At 39.3% G+C, this 19,525-nt stretch overlaps 2 protein-coding genes across 4 annotated transcripts in view; one reads left to right on the top strand and one right to left on the bottom strand.

Moving 5' to 3' along the window:
• The window catches only part of gfra1b (gdnf family receptor alpha 1b), a 48,079-nt gene extending 44,487 nt beyond the window's left edge, over positions 1-3,592 (bottom strand). The window contains exons 1-3 of one of the 2 annotated variants that reach the window (XM_034708527.1): positions 3,019-3,592; positions 2,365-2,676; positions 1,422-1,505 (exon numbers count right to left, since the gene is read on the bottom strand). In XM_034708527.1, the coding sequence (XP_034564418.1) occupies positions 1,422-1,505; positions 2,365-2,676; positions 3,019-3,058 (436 nt within the window). In that variant the 5' untranslated portion in view covers positions 3,059-3,592. The remainder of the gene's footprint in view (positions 1-1,421; positions 1,506-2,364; positions 2,677-3,018) is intronic. The other variant, XM_034708526.1, reaches the window with a different exon arrangement.
• nrg3b (neuregulin 3b) overlaps positions 1-19,525 on the top strand; it is a 554,663-nt gene that overhangs the window by 50,968 nt on the left and 484,170 nt on the right. The gene's annotated exons all lie outside the window — the stretch shown is intronic.

Genomic DNA, 19,525 nt, shown 5'->3' with positions numbered 1-19,525 from the left:
GAAAAAAACAATATGGGAGGATGGGTTGAAACAAGCCAGTTTCTAAGTAAACCGCTCATTTCATAGCTATTACAAGATGTAATTTGATGATACCCTTGGGATATAAAAAGGGATAAAATGTAAAGAATATCCAACATTGATTTCCAGGAATACAGAGCAGTGAGCCTCACATCTCTGAAGTGACCCATGGGATACAGTATGGATCACTATACTGACTCACGTACGTTATTCCACCCTTCGGATCGCCTGAAGCCTGGCTTTGTTGCAGACAGGAATGAGGTCACTTATGGCAAATGGATTCCTGATATCTAACCCTTTAAGAGATTTGGCTGTTGACACACAGCTTTACATTTAACTGGACACACAGCTCCAACTCCATCTCACTGCACCTCACATTCATGGTTTCTTATAGATTCAGAAAATCCCCAGTTTGTTTTACTTACTTGAATCCACCGTTTCTCAAATTTAAATTCTCCATCACTTGCTCTCAGTCTTGTGTTGCTACACCTCTGCAGTATACTAGCTCTATTCCAATACAGGACAGAAATCCCAATCTCAATAAATCCTTTCCTACTTTCCATTTTGAAATACAGCTAAGCATTATGTCATCGAGTGTGGAGCAGAGCCACTGTGATACGCTAAGTGGATTCAATCACAGCGAGAGCCAAGGAGAGAAAGGGAGAAAGGGAGGGAGGGAGGGAGGGAGGGAATCAAATGACCGTTTTTCCTCTGAAATGGTCGCCTGCCACCATCGCAGACGCCCAAAAACCCTAACGCTGAAGAGCACCAGAGAGAGCTGCACATGGCACACACAAGCTCGCCTGATCAGTGCTACTGAATGCAGACAGATGGTTAATTGCCCGACTGTGCATGTATGTATGTGTGTGCCTCATCCCAGCAGATAGGTGTATGCTCCCAAGTACACCTTCACTACATTGACATTCGAGGACACAGACAACAAGCATGAGGCAACATTTTTTCCTTTTTACAACCAGGAATTCAGTGCTGCACGCTCAAACAACACAGACTCTACTCTGAAAGGATGATTTATTCAAAACTAACACAAAAATGCTACTTGCAGCATGTGTCAGTGGAGAAAAAAAACATGCAGACCTCTCATCACGGCTTGGAGAGCTGAAAGTGAAACACACTAAATGACTCTGCTTTGTGTACGCTTGGGTCACAGTGGCAGATAAAAGCTTTTGTGATGGATAATGGGCGTTGAAAGCTGCAGCCTGAAACCAGACGACGATAGAAAAAGAGCGGTTGTCAAATAGTGACAGATATGCAGCAGTGATGTGGTGACTTAAGCTGGGTTTAAGGCACAAACGGAGAAATTATGGATCTGTGTAGAGACACTTACTTCACTTTGCACGCTGTCCAAACTTTAAGCAGATGAATGCTAAAGAACAGAAACTTACCAGCTATGATGGGGGCCAGGCGGAAGATATCTGAGAGGCGGCTATTGATTGGTTCATAGGGAGAGTATTCCAGCAGATCATTAGCTGCATGGGGGGAAATGACAAGGCTCATTTTTACAGTGTAAACATGTCTTTACTGTGTAGGTGGATGCTATTCAACATTATATTATTGAAGTATGACCAATGGTACTTTTTTTATTATTCACATTAATACTCATATTAGTGAGTATTTTGTAACTACACATTTTTTTTTCATGTTATAGATCCCTATGACAAACACATAATGTTCATATTTAGAATTAAGTATTTGCCAATACCTAACAGCTGAAAAAACACTGATGACTGACATTTGGTAGCTTTGACTAACATTAAAATCTCTGATGGCACTGAATAGTTTTTTTTTTTAACCATCACATTCAAATATCCTAATTTAATCTGTTAGGACTAACTGATCATGGTATCTGGCTACTGCAATGACTGGATTAGTGGACTAGTGGATACCCCATATACTATACCTTGTACCCTATACTGAAATTAAACAGTATAAGAGACTGATTGTGATACTGATGTTTGTATTGTAAGACTTCTAATCAGTGCTCATAAACATTATGTTATATGAAGGTAAAAATTATTCATATAAATGTATAATATTGACTATTAAAAGTTTTTAACATTTTCACCAATTCAAACCCCTTGAGAAAAATTGAACTTATGCTCAGTACAATAATCAACAGTATAATAATCACTACCTCACATAGCTCTAACACTCCTGAAACGGATGGCATGATTGTCACTGTTATGGAGGTGTGGCATTATGAACATTTTAACAACACAGGCCTATATTCGACTAATCTTCCTATGATGAGATATAAAAGAAGGAGCACTTCCACTTACTGACTAATAAAAATGATGAATAATTAGATTGGTGTAAGAAAGTCCATACCTTGTAAACTTTGAAATATGCTCCAGAAGATCCTGAGGCAGTTCTTCTCCTTCTTCATCCCTCTCCTACACCTGCAGTTGTACAGCGGGCTCTGCTTCATGGCGTCTATTGCGCTGCGGCACTCGCCCTGCGCCTCGGGACCGGTCACCGCGGTGAAGTTGCTCTCCCTCCCGGCCACGCACTGCCTCATGGTCCGGTATTTGGGGCTGCAGCTGTACTCCTTCAGACATTGTTCACTGGCCTTCACGCAGTCCAGACGGGGGGAGCGGGAGGGTGAGGTGTTGCTGTCTCCCCTCAAGGTGAACACGGAGTCTGGGAGACACAAGGGGGGAGGAAGGAAGTCAGACACATTTTGTGTTCACAGTGGAAACTCATTTGTTGACATTGTGTTGCGCACAACAAGCCTGAGCGATCAGTCAATTATCATAATATAAACGGAGATTATTATGATGCAGTGTTTCCAATTAACACACGAAGATGCGCTCAGCGTGAGGCAAACTTTCTGAACCCTGATTGTGCGCATAATGCCTCAATCATTAGAACAAATCAAACGAATGAAAGAGAAGAAAGTGTTTAATGCGCCTGGTGCAGAAACAGGTGCATTCTTAAAAAGCTTAAACAAAACAAACACATTAAAATCAAAACATCACTCACCCGGGAAGGACAATATAACAACGAAAGTTATTAAAATCATCGCTCGTTACGGAGATGTTGGTTTTAAAAGAGGTCTGTCCGAGATTAAATGAAGATGTCAAGCCAACTTGTCAGACTGATCCTCCTTCCCTCTGCTGTGGCACATAGTGTGAGTGAAAGCGCTGAAGCATCCTGTAGATCCAACAATGAGAACCCAAAACTGAAGTCCAGCATTCAAAAAAACTAAACCGTGTGAGCATCCATCTGGAGTTTAGGAGGATTCCAAACACAAGTGAGACACATTTCCACTCCTGTTTGTGACCGCTGCTCCCTCACACACAAACAGAGAGAGAGACAGACAGCGGCGGGTGTGTCTGATCCCAAACTTCACACCCACATTAAAAACTCCTCCAACCAACTTAATCAGCAATTGAATAAACTCAGATTGTTCATCAAAGCCCCGAGAGGACCGGAGGCGTTTTTCTTTTCTTTCAGAATCCCGCTGTGAAAGTACATTCCGTTTCACAGGTGCAGAAAACCCTCCAAAACAGCGCTGTTTGATCCGGACCACACTGCGCTCTGATCACACACTGAACGACTAGATGCAGCGCGAGAGGGCGTGACGTCACGCAGCCACGCGCGCAATAACATTTATAAAGGCATTTACGGACACACTGCTCACATGGTCTAAACGAGACAGGTAACATATGTAGCAACATGTCAGCTGGATAGAATGTACTTATTAATACGGAAGCCCTAAAGGGACATGGTTAAATATATTTTTTTGAAAATACACATTTATAATAGCTCATTTTGTTTTATGCAACATGCAGGCCCTTTAACATTAGAAGCTAACATTTAAAGGTAATAACTAGGGAGGCACATTCAGTGGCGGTTCTGGGGAGGGGCAAACAGGGGCCAGCGCCCCTGTAAAACTGAACCTGGACCCCCCCTGTGCCCCCCCACAACCAAACAAATATGAAACAATAAAAAAAGCTTCAATATCGTGCCTATGTTACAGGCGGAACACATGCATGTGACACTTGGTTCCAGTCCCTTAGAGCGCTAAGGGACTCATGTTGAGTGTAAACACTCAAACAGCTGCTGTCAGTCTGCATTTTGATATAGTACACAGTAGTATATATATCTAGTATATAGGGATGCACTGATGATTTGTCAGTTTGTTCTCAGCCGGTCCTCGCCCTTCTCAGTCTCTTTTGTCAGGGTTGAATGTGTCCCTCTGACAACACCCTTGGCCCCAGCCTGGCCCCCCCAGTAAAATTGGTCTAGAACTGCCACTGTGTACATTTTAAGTATTTTCCTTGATCGATTTTTGGAAATGTTAACCATCAATTATCAATTAATCAATTAAAATAAACATTATTACTCTTATGTCAAAAACAATGCCAAATACGTTTTTTCCTTCTAAATTATATTTTCTACAGCAACAAAATGCATAGAACTGACGGTCTTGAGTACGGGTACATGTTTAACACTGATTATCAGCAATCAGGCTCATAAAAATATTCTTCACAGACATAGGCTGTTTTTGAAACCGCCTACTTTACTAGCAGTACGTACTGATTTGGCCAAAATTCAGTATGTAGTAAATAGTATGTGAAAAAGAGCAAAATCTGCAGTATGCCAAAACTCCCCGGATGTCTACTGATTCAGGGAAATTTCACAGTACGCATCGGACCAGTCTGCCTTGCGTACTGTTTCCCACAATGCACAGCGCTCGTTCCGCTTTTTTTTTCTCTTCTTTTTTTGATGGGAGAACTCGGTTTTTAGGTGCTGTATAAATTATTAAATTCCATATAAACCACCTCTTAACTCTTTAAATTATAAGTGGATGCTAAAGAAGCAGTTTATCCATCAGCTTGTCTGTTGTTTACTTCCGCATTCCAAGCCGTAAATTCAGTGACGTCTGGCCCAGCGTACTACAACACAGATCAAACAGAACAGACATATTACATACTAAATTCAAACGCAGTATGTAGTCAGTACCTTCTGTCCCTACTGTCACGTTAAAAGTTGTGAACCTTTGTGTTCGTGTCGTCGTTGGCAGCAGTTGCGCATTGATCCTCTTTAAAAAAAGCGCACAAGGAGACCTGACGCACAGCCGCAGCCCCCAGCTGAGTGTCTCTGCTGTGCGCAACACCTTTAGTCAGCTGATTCACATCTAAAGCAACCTGAGCAGGCTGGCTGTGAAGGCAGACAAAGTCTGCATGAACTCATTACACCCACTCTCAGTCAAGTTTCAGCTACTCCCTTCTGGCCGGAGGTATAGATACCCAAAGATAAGAACAAATCGTGCTAAAAACTAATTCATTCCCATGGCAATAACTCAATTAAATAAGATGCACAAGTGATCGAAGGTTGTCTATGGGTACACCAATGTTACCTTATTTATTGTATTTAAACTGTGTTGTTAAATTGGGCTAGCAATGACTTCTACTGTGAAACAGCTACTATGGGTTGTTTGGATCTGTTTGGATCATTTTGTTGTGTGTCTGATGTAGCTTTCATGTTGTTGTGTTTTTTAAAGCTGTGCTGTACCACAAATTGCATCTTGGAGGACATTAAAGTTTTCTAAACTAAACTAAACTAAACATGCTTTAAACTTAAAACACCTCCCTGATAGCTGGATGTAATATGAGACCACATGATGTTTGTTCCACGTGACGGAAAATTGAAAACAAAAATGCGTGTTTTGAGTAAATTCTTAACAATCAATTAAACGATAATCGATTAATTGTTGACATCCCTACTAATAACCAAATTGCAGTGGTTTTAAATTGTCTTATCATCACTAATGGCACTTTTAGCTATTCAGTATGTATGTTAGCAGCCTGAAGGCACTTTGATTTGAAGGAGTTAGTCGCCTGCTAATGTTTTTTAGGATGTTAACATTTTTCAAGGTAGGCTACATCCTCAAATTGAACAGCATCCCATGGGAAAAATTCATATTACTTATTTATATGCAACTGCATATAGATAGTGATAGATGTTGACACAACTTTTTTTATCAAAGTTTGTTTTTTTTTTTAGCTGAAAAGGGGATTTAGAGGATGAGATGAGGCAGCACTCAATCCATTACAGTGTGTACAGTCTGGGACCTTGAGCTTTGCCATACAGACATTCTGTACAACAGGTACCAAACAAACAGTGCCCCACTTTGTACTCTCAGTATCTAGTTTGTTTAATTTCTACACAGGAATGTCATGTCCAGATGTTCATGTTTTTATGTGTGTTAACATTTGTTGCTAAAAAAATGTTCAGATTTTCTCCTTCCTGATATCAATTCTGATCCCCAGCCCTGTGTGTCAGCTAAGTACAGATCTGATTTCGGGTGCAGTAGAACACAGATAGATGTACACAAGACAGATTGGCAGCAATAATATATGTGGCAAGACAACTTGTTGCATGTTCAGGCTGCTGTTTTAGATACGTGAAGGATTTTTTTTTGGTGAAACAAGCTTGTTTTTTTTTCAAGGCTAATGAACTTATGAAAGTAATTAATAGCACATAGATGGTTGTATTCTGTATTACTATAGCTTAGGATACATGTATTGAGAGACCTCTACCTGTGTCCTTTAGATCAGGGGTTCCAAAAGTGTGGGTCGGGACCCACAAGAGACACAAATTGGGGGTCGTGAGATGTCTTCCAGAATGTTTTTTTTAAAAGTTATCTTAAAATAGTACATTTTACCCATTATAGTAAAACATGTTGACAAAAATAGTAGCTAACCTTGAATTAAAGCCTTGAAAATGGAAAGTGTAATGTGTTTTCTGCCTTTCTTTTTGCCAGATAACTCCTAAGTTTAGGGTTAGTGAAATGTTAATTATCAAAAGCATCAGTAGCAGCAGGTTAATTCATAACAGCACAGGAAACACAACCACATGCTCATATAGGTTGGGTCATTTTCTGAAGACCAGCTAAATGAAGCCACATTAAATCACTGTGAGGGACAGTGAGGGTCGCAAGTCTTTGGCACCTATATTTTGCGGGTCACCGGGCTGAAAAGTTTGGGAACCCCTGCTTTAGATCTTCTGGTAAAAACTTGCAGTATATCTGAGATTTTTTTTATAGTTTATTTTTGAGATTTTATGCCTCCTAATGTGACAGGACAGTGAATAGAGTTGGAAACAGGAAAGAGAGAGAGGGAAGGGGCTGCAGGTTAGAATTGAACCTGTACATGGCCTCTGTACATAGAACACAAGGTAGTTGGATTTTTTTCCATGAACAGTTGGATAGAAACAAAGAAAGGCATTACTGCAACAGGACACCCATGAATTCATAAGTGTATTTCCTCTCTTCTGCCAGATTTTGTTTGATTCTTACATTTGGAGACCAGAAGTCAATTGTTACAGGTGCCGTAGGAGCTTCTGTACACACACAGAAACTACTCACGCCTCGTTTCCATTTATGTATGTGACTGGTGTTATTATAATAATAATAATAATAATAATAATAATAATAATATTAATAATAGACAGTAGCCTGTTTGCTATAAGCTAGCTCAATCTCATGTGGTTTCTCTGAAATCCTCAGAAAAAGGGAAAAAATGTTAAAGTACTCGAGGCAATTTCTGGACCAAAATATTACGGAATTAATAGACTTCTGGTTGACTTGACTCCATACACTCACACACAGTAAGTTGAAATAATGCGTCAGTCTGCAAGACATCTTAAATCTGCAATTCTTTGCTTCAAAATACCTTGTCAGGAATCAACACTGCATGTCATGGTGGGATTCAGAATCTGTACGTTTTGCTATCAATAATTAAACTATCCACATCAAACAGAGAAGCAAAGTTTTACAATTATTTAATTGAACTACTTGGCAGAAACTTGTTGTTCTATGCTGTTAAATTTAGATTACAAAGTGTTGTGCTGTTCCAACCCACCCTGTCATTTATTTATTATCCTCTTAAGTCACTCTAGTTCACTTTGGGTCACTCTGCTGCCCCCGAGCACCACCACTGTTGGCTCCTTCATGTGTAAAAACGAACCAGAGAGCAAGAGGAGCAGTCGGATTAAGTTGAAGCACAGGTTCATTTATTTATGGAGTAAAAAAAAGATGAGCAGCTGCCTTGAACAAAAAGAAGAAAAAAAAAACTGTCTCTGAATATAAAACAATGCAAAACTCGAGACAAACACTGTAGGGGAAAGAGTTAGTCCTGAGCAGCATGCGTTGATTCTTTGATTCCATAATTTACAATACTCTCGGTAATGTCTGTAGCATATGTTGCAGAGCACTGCAGCTGAGCAAAAACAGTGAGTCGCACCAGAATGGTTTGCAAGTATTTTAAATAAAATACTATATTCATTTGCAAATTTTTAGAAGACAGAAAGCAGGCGTCTCTGGGTCTTTTAATAGCTTTACTGAAATAAACTTCAATACCTCACCATTGATATTGTCTGATACCAATTACTCTTCTGGTACTATCGAAATACCAAAATAAACACATTATTTTTGCCAAAACTGAAAGTTTGTTGCTGGAATTTTGCTTGCTTTGTCTAATAATGGAAATATCTGCTAGCACTACAGTTTGTTTTTTGATGTGACAAGAAAACTAGCTGACATTCAGGTAACTTGTAAGTAGGGATGCACCGTACCGATCCTGGGATCGGAAATCGGCGAGTAAACTCAAAAAGCTAGATCTGATATCAGTGACAAAGGGCCGATATGTAGTACCGATCCATATGGCAGATCTATTCATCTCAGTTTTATGCTTTTCTGTGTTTACAACAGCCATGTGCGTCTCCTACGTCATCAGCGCCGACCAGTCTGTGCATTTTTGCCCGGCGGAGCATGATGGAGGATAGCAACAGGGGCTGTGCAGTTTAGGTGCACACTTCTTTTGCTAACAACTCTGCCAGAAACTTGCAACATGTGCAGCGGTAATGTTTCCACGGATGGCAGTCGCGCTGCAAAATATAATGGGAGCCCAAGGAGGAAGGTCAGCTGTAGCCTAATGTAAAGCAGGAAGAAACCTTCTATACATAGATTCAAAGTGTGAAAAAACGGACAGGTTTTTGGATTTAATTGTTCCGACAAAGTCAGAAAAGCCTGAAACCTCCTCACATTAAGGAATAGAGAGTGTCAAATCAATACCAGGATCGGATCGGCTAGTATCGGTGTCGGCAGATACTAAAGCCCAGGTATCGATATCGGTATCGGGACCTAAAAAGTGGGATCGATGCATCCCTACTTGTAAGTCATATTTTCGGACAAAAACCTCATCCTGTTATCTAATAGCAACCAAATGAATCATGAATATTTACAGTGGAATAAGTAAAAAGAGGGGTTCTCCTTCACTATGCCATGATTCAGCACCCCCTCATAGCAGTGATAATTAAAGTTTAAGAAATATACAGTTGAAATTTTCAAAATTAAATCTTCTTTCTAAAGGTCTTATGTGCTTCTGAGGTCATAAAGAGGCCTCACTGTTAATATCAGTCTCTTTCATAACAACCTAAAAACTCCCCACAGGAGCTTTAATACGTAAATTAAAACACGGCTCTGTATCATCAGCCGGTGCAGCGTACAGGAAAACAGTTTAACGGACGGACAGGTTCCTGGCAAATGAAATCCATTTGGCCATGACTGATCAATCGGGAGTACCCAGTGGATTACATTAGTATCATCATAAAAACTCATCCGGCTAAATGTGATTCATGTCACACTTCCCATCTTAAGTAAAAGCTTGGGATTAAAAACATTGATTAGTCAATTTATTGCATTGGGACTAATGTAAATATCAGAAAGCTTTTTGTAGCATCCCACAGATTTTAATACCACGTCAACACTGTACTTCCAACAGCTCTTACACTGTCCCAATAGAGTTTTCTCTTGTGCATCTTATATCCAGCTGAATAGTTAACCACATGGCCATTTGTCATCCATAATGAAGTGTTTAGAGATTATTGGACGGGCCCTTGTAAATGCACTGAGCTATTAGACCAATAAGTCAATATTTCTTTGTAGAGCTTAAGCTGCACAAGGGCTTCAGCTTACAGACATACTTAATCATTAAAAATGTATTTGATAGAAGTGGGGCTTGGTAAAGGAGAAACAAGACGTCAATGTAATCTTTTGCATATTTAAAAAGTCTGGGTTTTTCACTAGCTGATGAAAATATGATAAAATATACAAATAAAAAATCTATGCAATGCATTAGTAACATGCTTTACTACTGCCTTGTGCAAATATGACTCATTTAATACATACAATGTTAGCCGAGGCATGTGATTGATTACTGTTTATTAAAGCCCCAGTGGAGGCAAGGAAGCTTCCATCGACAGCAGCTAATGTGGTATTTCCTGCATATGATAAATCCTACTTAAACAAATGAAAAATCTATACAGCATCATCAACAGGAAGAGGCTAAAGCTGAGGGGGCTCCCTCGCTCCTTCATGCCAAGACTCTTTATTACCCTGCAAAAGCTCTCTCTCAGCATTATCCATCTTCGCCACTTTATGGTGATCATTCATTGAACGTGTCCCCCAAGAACACCGAAGCCTGCGCCGCACAGGAACACTCACTAGCTGAGATTTATTAGGCGGTAATCGATATCATTGTATATCACAGGATCAACACTAACCAATTACCGGGTCCCCAGGCCAGTGTCTGCACCTTTGACAGGAAGCTCTAACTCACTGCATGTTAAAGGATTAATTTCTTTTTAAAGGGCCAGTCAGTCATTTTTTTTCATTCAGTAAACATATGGTGTATATTGGTATAAAAAATGAAAGGGGGTTGGGAGTTTCTCCACTGGCAGAGATTTTGTTTTTTTCAAAATACACACTTATGGAAAAGGATTAACCTATTTCTTTCTGTAGAATCAAGACCCCAACAACTTGAAAGGTGTCACTTCAAAGCAAGAAATGTATTGAAAAGTCTTTGATATTTAATTTGTAATTTTTGACAGTTTTTGCTTATCGCAGCTTCAAAAAACTCAACCTTTACTCCTTTTGTAACTTCTTGTAACAAAAATGTCATGAGTCTTGGACTGTTGTTTGGACAAAAAATGCAATCTGAAAATTTCTTTGGACTTTTTTTTCTTTTTAATATACTAATGTAAAGTAGATTGATTTTAAAATCAATAGCAAAATTAATTGTTATTTACAAACTTATTGGTCAGCTTGGTTTGTCGGTCACATTGGATTTAACAGACAGAAAGTACTCTCTCAAACCTCTAACATAGTATAATCCAGCCACGTCTCTTATGTTCATTATGTTCAAAGCAACCCTGGTTGTTTCAACATATGGTTAAATACTTTACACCAAGGGGTTCTCAAACTTTTTGGAGCCAGGGACCCCTTACAGGTGAGAACATTTTCCAAGGACCCCCTCATAATTGTAACATAGATTAAGCACATGCTTACTACCATTTGCACTCTTAGTTGCCCTTGGAACTTTTTGTATTGTAAAACTTATCGATCTAAATACTTCAGATCTGTTCCACAGTGATACACAGAAAACACTTAAATTTGAATCAAGTAAATACCACTTGTATACTTTAAAGCAGAGGGTTATTTCATTCCTTTTGGACTCAACATGACAGCATTTATACTTTCAAGTAATTGATAATAAAAGCTTTCAGAAATTTAACAGTAGCAAGACTGGCATATCCCTTCGAGCCACCAAATGGTATCATAACAATGGTGTAAATGCTGTTTTTAATGACAGTACAATTTTATAATTTATTAGAAATGTATTTTAATTATTTCACAGACCCCCACACTATGGTACAAGGACCCCCAGGGGTCCCAGGACCCCACTTTGAGAACCACTTCTTTACACAGCTTGCATCTATGCAACATATCCAAAGTAGAAATGGTATGAAATGCATATAGAAGAGAATAAAAAAGCAGTATATAATTATATATAGAAGTATAAAAGAGTAGAGGCTGTTAATTCAGCCATGTTCTGGTTCTGCATGGCGCGAACACTCCAGTTATGCCAAAGCCCCAGAGCAGAATGTCGAGAACTAATGAGCATATGGAAGCACAATATGTGCGTTCAATCATTTTAATTTTTTTTGCCAAAATGTTGTTGGATTAAAAAATTGACATGGGCTGTTTATATTACAAGAGTGACTTTATCCATATCTAGTTTGAACTTCGTAGGTAGATACAAAATATAAGATTAATATTGACTTTAACTCAATACTGGTCAGTTATTGATTTCAGATTGCAGCTGTTTTGATTTATTCATACATTCTCCATGTGGAGACATCAATTTAAGACAATATCTTGTTTCATACTGTGATATGACCATATCTTCCAGTGATTCCAACAGGGGTGGGTCCAGACTTTTTTGAATGGGATGGCTCGACTGGGGCACCAACTGAGGAAAGGGAAGCAATGATTATCCTTGATTTACCCTTCCTATCACCATTAACCATATCTAAATTACCTACCCACCAACACCTACCTGTTGACATCAAAGTATCATATTATATCCCTGTGTATCGTAACATACAAATCTTCTGAATTTAATTCTTTAAGGAAAAGATGTTAGTCCAAAGTCACAATTTAAAGTATTTAAATGATACAAAGCTAATAAATGTATTTTATGGACATTGTGCTGGAGTTTCCTTGTAGTTTTGATGGACTGATTCCTCTTCTGCATCTGTCTTATAAACATACTGTACTGTGTCAAATGTTTTTCAGTTTTAAGTACCCACTAAAGACATGTGTGACATTTGGCAGCCTTTTGCAACATAGTTGATGTCGACATTAGTCCTGCGCCTGGGAAAACAAATAAGCAATCATAGTTTAGGTTTGAATTTAATTTAGGACATCAAGGGTGGTCAATGAGGATCCAAGGGGGGCCCATACCATCCTTTGCCTCCCTTTTGGACACACCCCTGCATACCAGTATTACTTCCTCTCTGATCAGCATTCATTTTTCTAACTTACTGACAAATGGGGAGCTTGTCACAAAAAACATCTGGAGACAACTCCCAGTCAATTTGCAATTAAATGTGTGTACTGTTGTTCAGCCATTGAGTCATGTCTTTGTCATATTAATTACTTTAATATCATGCAAGTTGCTGCCTTAAGTACACATCCTTTAGAGCAGGGGTTCCCAAAGTGTGGATCGGGACCCCCTGGAGGGTCGCAAGACATAAAGGGGGGGGTCACAAGTTATCTTAAAATAGTACATTTTACCCATTATAGTAAAAAATATCAACAAAAATAGTAGCTAAACTTGAAATAAAACCTTGAAAATAGAAAGTGTAATGTGTTTTCTGCCTTTCTTTTTGCCAGATGACTCCTAAGTTTAGGGTTAGTGAACAGTAAATTATCAAAAGCATCGATAGCAGTAGGTTAATTCATAAAGGCACAGGAAACGCAGCTACATGCTCATATAGCTAGTTTAATTTCCTGCATACCAGCTAAATGAAGCCACATTAAATCCCTTTGAGGGACAGTGAGGGTAGCAAATCTTTGGCACCAATATTTTGGGGGTCGCGGGCTGAAAAGTTTGGGAACCCCTGCTTTAGAGAACTGACCTCTTTCAGAGGCTTATGTCTAACATAAGCATTCCTGATCTCTTTTGAGGAACAGGACAGACAGTGTTTCTGTTGCCACCTTGTAAAATAAAGAGAAACTACAGTACCATCTAGTGGAAAAGAAAATCCTGCATCTGCTTTTCTGACATGTAAAATCAGTGTCTGCTGCTTTCTAAGAAAACTTGACATGACATCCAGTTTGAACTTTATCTCACCCTTATAACATGCTCAAAGATATGCTTCTCTTTGTTGGTTTATAGTTTAAGCTCCAGTACACAAATTATGCCATGACAGACTTGCTTTATTTTATTTACCACTCTAATTAAGTATTCTTACACCCTTAAATACAGAAAGTGTTATACACAAGGGGATCTTATAAGAGGAAGAGGAAAACCATTTCAAAGTGTGAAGTAAAAGTCAGATAATAATTAAATTTCACCTAAACTCTACGTTTCTGCTTGAGTGTACATATTTATGTCAATTTTATTTCCTTAAGTTAAGTCAAAACAGAGAAATATTGCTGCCTCCCAAGACCAAGCTTCTACACTCACATATTGCAAAACTGACTTATTTTTACGAACTCCCTGCTTACCTGCTGTCACAGCCATCTTCATCTTGTTCTCTCTTTGTTCTGTTCTGTTTGTGCCACTGATTATTCCTGTCAGTCACTACATCTGTCGGTGCTGAGTCACTGACTGCAGTGAACCCTGCAAGACCCACCAACCCCCCCTACCCTGCTCCTGTCATCCTACAGGGAGATGCACACATCAGCCTAGTTAAGACAAGGCTGCTGTGTATCTCTATCTACTGTTGTCTCTTTTCTTTCTTTTTAGTATTTCTTGGTAACTCCAGTTGAGGTTTTTTGTCTTGGGGTACACTGTTAAAAATGTGCATGTGACAAAAGCAACTAAGGCTAATGTAAATTTTCAGATCCACTGAAAGAAAGGCAGAAAATGAGGAAGTATCTTGTACCAACTAAAGTCTTCTTGTTGTTTGGTCAATATTTTCCTGACATCTTGGCTGAAAGACAAGTTGAAAATTCAAATAAGAAATTCTGGGGGTAAAATGGATTTGCAGTGTTTCCAGTCACATTATTTCGGAGCATGATATCTTAGGAACAATTAAAACTTGGTATGGATGGATGAATGCATGGATACATGCCAAAGCAATAGTTATATGGCTTGTTTGCCATAAAACTGTTGGTTCGTCTGTTTGTTCAATTGTTGGTTTATCTGTTGAATCTGCGGTTCCTCACTTTGTCTTTTGGTGGTTCATTGGCTTCTCCATTGGTTCGTCCATTGGTCACTTGGTTTGTCAATTAGTTTGGTAATGGTCTGCTGCTTTGTTTGTTGGTTCGTTGATTGACACCTTTATTGGTTTTGTTTGTCCATTGGTCATTTGGTTTGCCAGTCGGTTTGGCAATGGTTTTGTTGGTTCTTTGGTTTGTTGGTTCCTCGTTTAGTTTGTTCTTTGGCTTGTCAAAAGTTTTTTCCATTGGTTCATTGTTCCTCAATTGGTTTGTCAATTGGTTGGTTGGTTGGTTTGATGGTTAGTTACTCACTGATTTGCTGGTTCTTATGTCCAGCCATCCATTATCTTGACTGCTTATCCCGTTAGGGGTCATGTGGGCCTGGAGCCTATCCCAGCTGGTTTTGGGCAGAAGGCAGGTACACCCTGGACAGGTCGCCAACCTATCACAGGGCTAACACAGAGAGACAGACAACCATTCACGCACACACTCACACCTACGGGCAGTTTAGAGTGACCAATTAACCTGTGAGCATGTTTTTTAACTGTTGGAGGAAGCCTGTGCCCTGTGAGGCAACAGGGCTACCCACTGCACCACCGTGCAGCCCTGTTCTTATGTCAGTTGATTAATTTATTGGTAAATGGTAATGGAATACAGACTGTGCAAGTATAGCGTTTCTAAACATTCAGACCACTTAAAGGGCTGTTACAGTACGTGTGTCATTCACCCATTCACACCAACATACATACACTGATGGTAAAGGTTGCTATGCTAGGGAACCATCAGTGTTCACAAATTCCATTCATTCACATTCACACTACGCTGACTATGTCACAGGGGGCAATTTGGGACACAGTGTCTTGTCCAAGGACAATTTGACAATAGACTGTGGGAACAGCCACCGTTCCAATTGAGAGATAACTGACTTTACTACTGAGACAAAGCCACCCCAAAGTTTGACGGTTGTTTGTGCGCTGGTTCAGTGGTCCATTAGTTTGTCCGTTTGTCAGCAGATTGGTAAGTTTGTTGGTTCGTCCATTGGTTTGTTTGTCCTCTGGTTTGTTTGTCAGTCGTTCATTGATTGACTCATTTCTTGTTCCCCATTGTTACACCTCATTGTTGTGTCAGAGCTTCCCTAAAGCAGGTCCGTCTGGTTGTGATTAACATCAGAGAAAGGTCATTTTGACATAGCTAAAGTAATGAGAATGACATATTCACTTTTGGGGTTTTGGTTTTGGCAACAGTGAGCTCATCTGTCTGGATGAGAGAGATGGGACGTGTGTCTTAGAGCTCCAACCCCTCTCTCCTCTTCTCTTTGACCCAGAAAAATGACATTTGCGCTGCTATGTTTCCTGCTGTGCTGGTAATGGAGGATAGACGGTTCCAGTTGCACTTGTTTCACTTATATGTGCCTGAGGATGAATATGACAAAGGTGGTAAAACATGAAACAAGCTACAAAGTGTGAGTAAGGATGTATAACTGAAGCTGGCAGTTTCAGGTTAATGTGTGTTTATTTCACATCTTGCTCTCCTATCATGAGCACAGGACTGCCATCTCCTCAATAGCACACATCCATTTTTGATGAAGCTGTATATAAAGACTCGGCTTTCCCCACTACCTCCCTCTTCACCTGCACTCAGGTCACTTTCTGGAGGAGAAAAGTGGCCGTGAAGGAACGTAGAGAAACATATTTCTGTTTTGAGTCGCTGAAAGAGTGAGCATCAAGTACTGTATAAGCTCAGTTGGTCTCATTTGCCACTGTGACAAAGTTGACTTAATTATTTAGAGGTCTTGTGACAGGAAGGGATTTATTCAGCAGTGGGTGGGTGAGTGGGTGGGTCCGTGGCCTTGTTCTTATCTTCTTGTTATAAAATCAGTGATAAAAATTTGATACCTTATGTTCTTTCAGGTAAAACTTCCAGTTGTCAATGTTTTTTTTAAACAAATTTAAATCCCACGATATCAGCAGTGTTACTGGTAGGATATGAAACAAAAAAAGGAAATAAAAAATCAGCATAGAAAAACTTCTCTAACCATTAATTATCTTTTAATACATGCAAATTTGCTGCCTCTCATTGGCCTCTTGGGCTGCTTTGCTTTTTATCTGAAAAGTGTTCCCCAATGATTTTTTTTTTGTACTTATGCAATAAAGAGTTTTGTTCATATAACAAATACTCTTGTGGCATTTAATAAAGGAAGTTTGTTCTACTTGTTATGAAATCAGTAATAAAAATTTGATCTTAAAAGAAGTTATCCAACTCCAGTTTTGACTTCAATTTAAGGACATATTCTGCACTCAATTTCAGTTATATTGTATTCATCTGAAATAGACTAAAAGAAGACAAACAATAATTTGCAGAACGTTTGTCAAACCATGTTTTATAACTGTGTTCATTAATTGTTTTCGTTTCATCAAACTGTTGGACAGTTTTTGCTCTAATTATTAAAAGTGTTGCTCCATGATTTGCTCTAAATTCTCATATGACCAATTACAAGTGTGCACACACAGACGCACCAAAACTGTGTGAAATGAACCCTCAGGTATTTAGGAAAGCATATAAAATGAGTAAATAGCTTTATCCACATGCTGTCAGCTTTTAAAAATGCATCCTTATAAATTGTATGCCTTTATATGACAAAGTATCAGATCATTTGACCAAGTAACATGCCTCTTATTTAACAAAAAAAATATAAGAAGACAGTTATTGTTTGATTACACCAGCAGGGGGCAGTGTTGTTCCACCATCAGGAGCGTTATAAAGCCTGCATTTCATAACCCCAGCAGTGAAGACAATCTTAAAAATAGTGCTGAGTGTTGCTCTGCCATTGTCTCATCGCCTCAGATCCTCTTGGAAAATGTAGCCATCATGGAACCATCTCACCATCTCACAGGAAGCTTTATTTTTTTCTATTTCTCACCATGAGCTGCATTTCTGTCGCCTGGTTACATTAAACCGAATTGACAGTCGAGGTGTCAGAGACGGTCATGTGGAACACTTAATTCTTTCTCTCCCTTTTTTCTCTGTTTTTTTGTACCCTAAGCCTGGTATTTATGCTTTTCCCTTTTAACTCATACGCACAGACAGTGTGTGGGCAGAGTCCTGGAGGAGCAGCACTACCAGGCTTCATTATCATAGCACGGCGCTGTGCATGCGTTGCTGCTTCACAGTTTTATCAGACTCTTTTATGTTAATTTTGTACACGGTCCAGGTCCAGGTTGAGCTTTGGTAAAGCTGCTATTGTTTTAACGGTCCACAAATACCCTGCAGAGTTCCAGACTGGATCTACAATGCTGAGGTTTTTTTGGTTTTTTTTGGACAGATGCCCTCCAACGTCGCTTTACCCTCCCTGTCTGATCCCTGCCATGTTTTGGCCTGCAGTAGGTTTTAAGTGAGCAAGACATATTTAGGCTTGTTAAAAACCTCGCTCCCTTCTTGTAGAGCAATTATAACAAGCTGCTAGCGGTTGCTCCCATTTGGGATGCTTCCAAAGTAGTTATATAAGAAGGTATTTTCAGGGGATTGCATGTAATTTCACAGGGATAGGGCAATATTTAAAGATCCTGTTCCTATCAGTTAATTAATAATCTATAGATAACCATGAGATAGGGTTACCTTAAGCACAGAAGACACCAATTTCATGTAGTCATGGATATTTGGTTAGCACACAGCTTAATATAGGAGAAGAACAACAAGCAGTGCAATTTTTAAATATTTAACATCCTGTCAGCTCTCTGTTATTTCATCCTGACAATTATACAGGACCACAAACACATTGTCCTTTCATGTTGACAGTCATAATTATCCAATTTATTCAAAGCCTCCCACTAGTTTTTGATCAACGTGACACAAATGGCAGCAAATATGAAAATACAGAGAATAATCTGACACTTTAAACCTGATTCATTATGTATCTATGGAGTCTGAATTGTGTGTGTGTAAGAATTCAGAAAGGGACGATGGATTTAACAAGGGATGGGAGCAATTCATTTTCTGGAGCTGAACCGATAACTACCTGCTCTTGATTGCTGTTTCTGATCAGATTACCAATACATTAAAAAAAAGTCATTCATGCACACCTGAGGGTAAAAAAGGCCAAGATTTAGTGATCAAAATTGCATTGGAATTATTTTCTGGCTTAAATCACTAGTAGGTGGGAATTGATAAGATTTTATCAATGTCAATGCCATTGTTGATTCTGCTTATCAATCCAATTCCTTATCAATTCTCCTAACGATTCCTGAGTATTTTTTTGAGAGGAAAAAAAGTAGTTCTATACAGTCTCCTGCACCAAAAGGAACCATTTAATTTTTTTCAAAATTATGTCTGCACAAGACTGAACATGAACATATTCATCTTGAACATACTGAACAGTAGGTTGACCTCATTCTCGGCTGCATGAGTCTGGATGTGGCCCCTCGAGCCTGGAGGAAAAGACTTTGAATTTGGAGAGGAAAAACACTTTTCTTACGGGGGTCATTGCAGAGGTATTTTACCCGCTCTCTGCGCCTCATTTTCGGCCACGTGAGTCTGTATGTGGACCCCGGAGCCTGGAGGAAAATACTTTGAATTTGGAGAGGAAAAACGCTTTTCTGCGTGGTTGAAGGAGTCCTGTGTTGCAGAGTGTGTGACGTAATGCAACATACCGCGACGTGGCGTCGTTTTGCTGGGAAATTAATCGTTAAGGAGAATCGATAACATTTGAGGTGTACAATTCCGATGGAATTGTTCAATTGGAACCGGTTCAAA

This window comes from Notolabrus celidotus, chromosome 18 (genome assembly GCF_009762535.1).
Source record: "Notolabrus celidotus isolate fNotCel1 chromosome 18, fNotCel1.pri, whole genome shotgun sequence".
NCBI lineage: Eukaryota > Metazoa > Chordata > Actinopteri > Labriformes > Labridae > Notolabrus > Notolabrus celidotus.
This window is presented reverse-complemented; position numbering and strand designations above follow the sequence as displayed.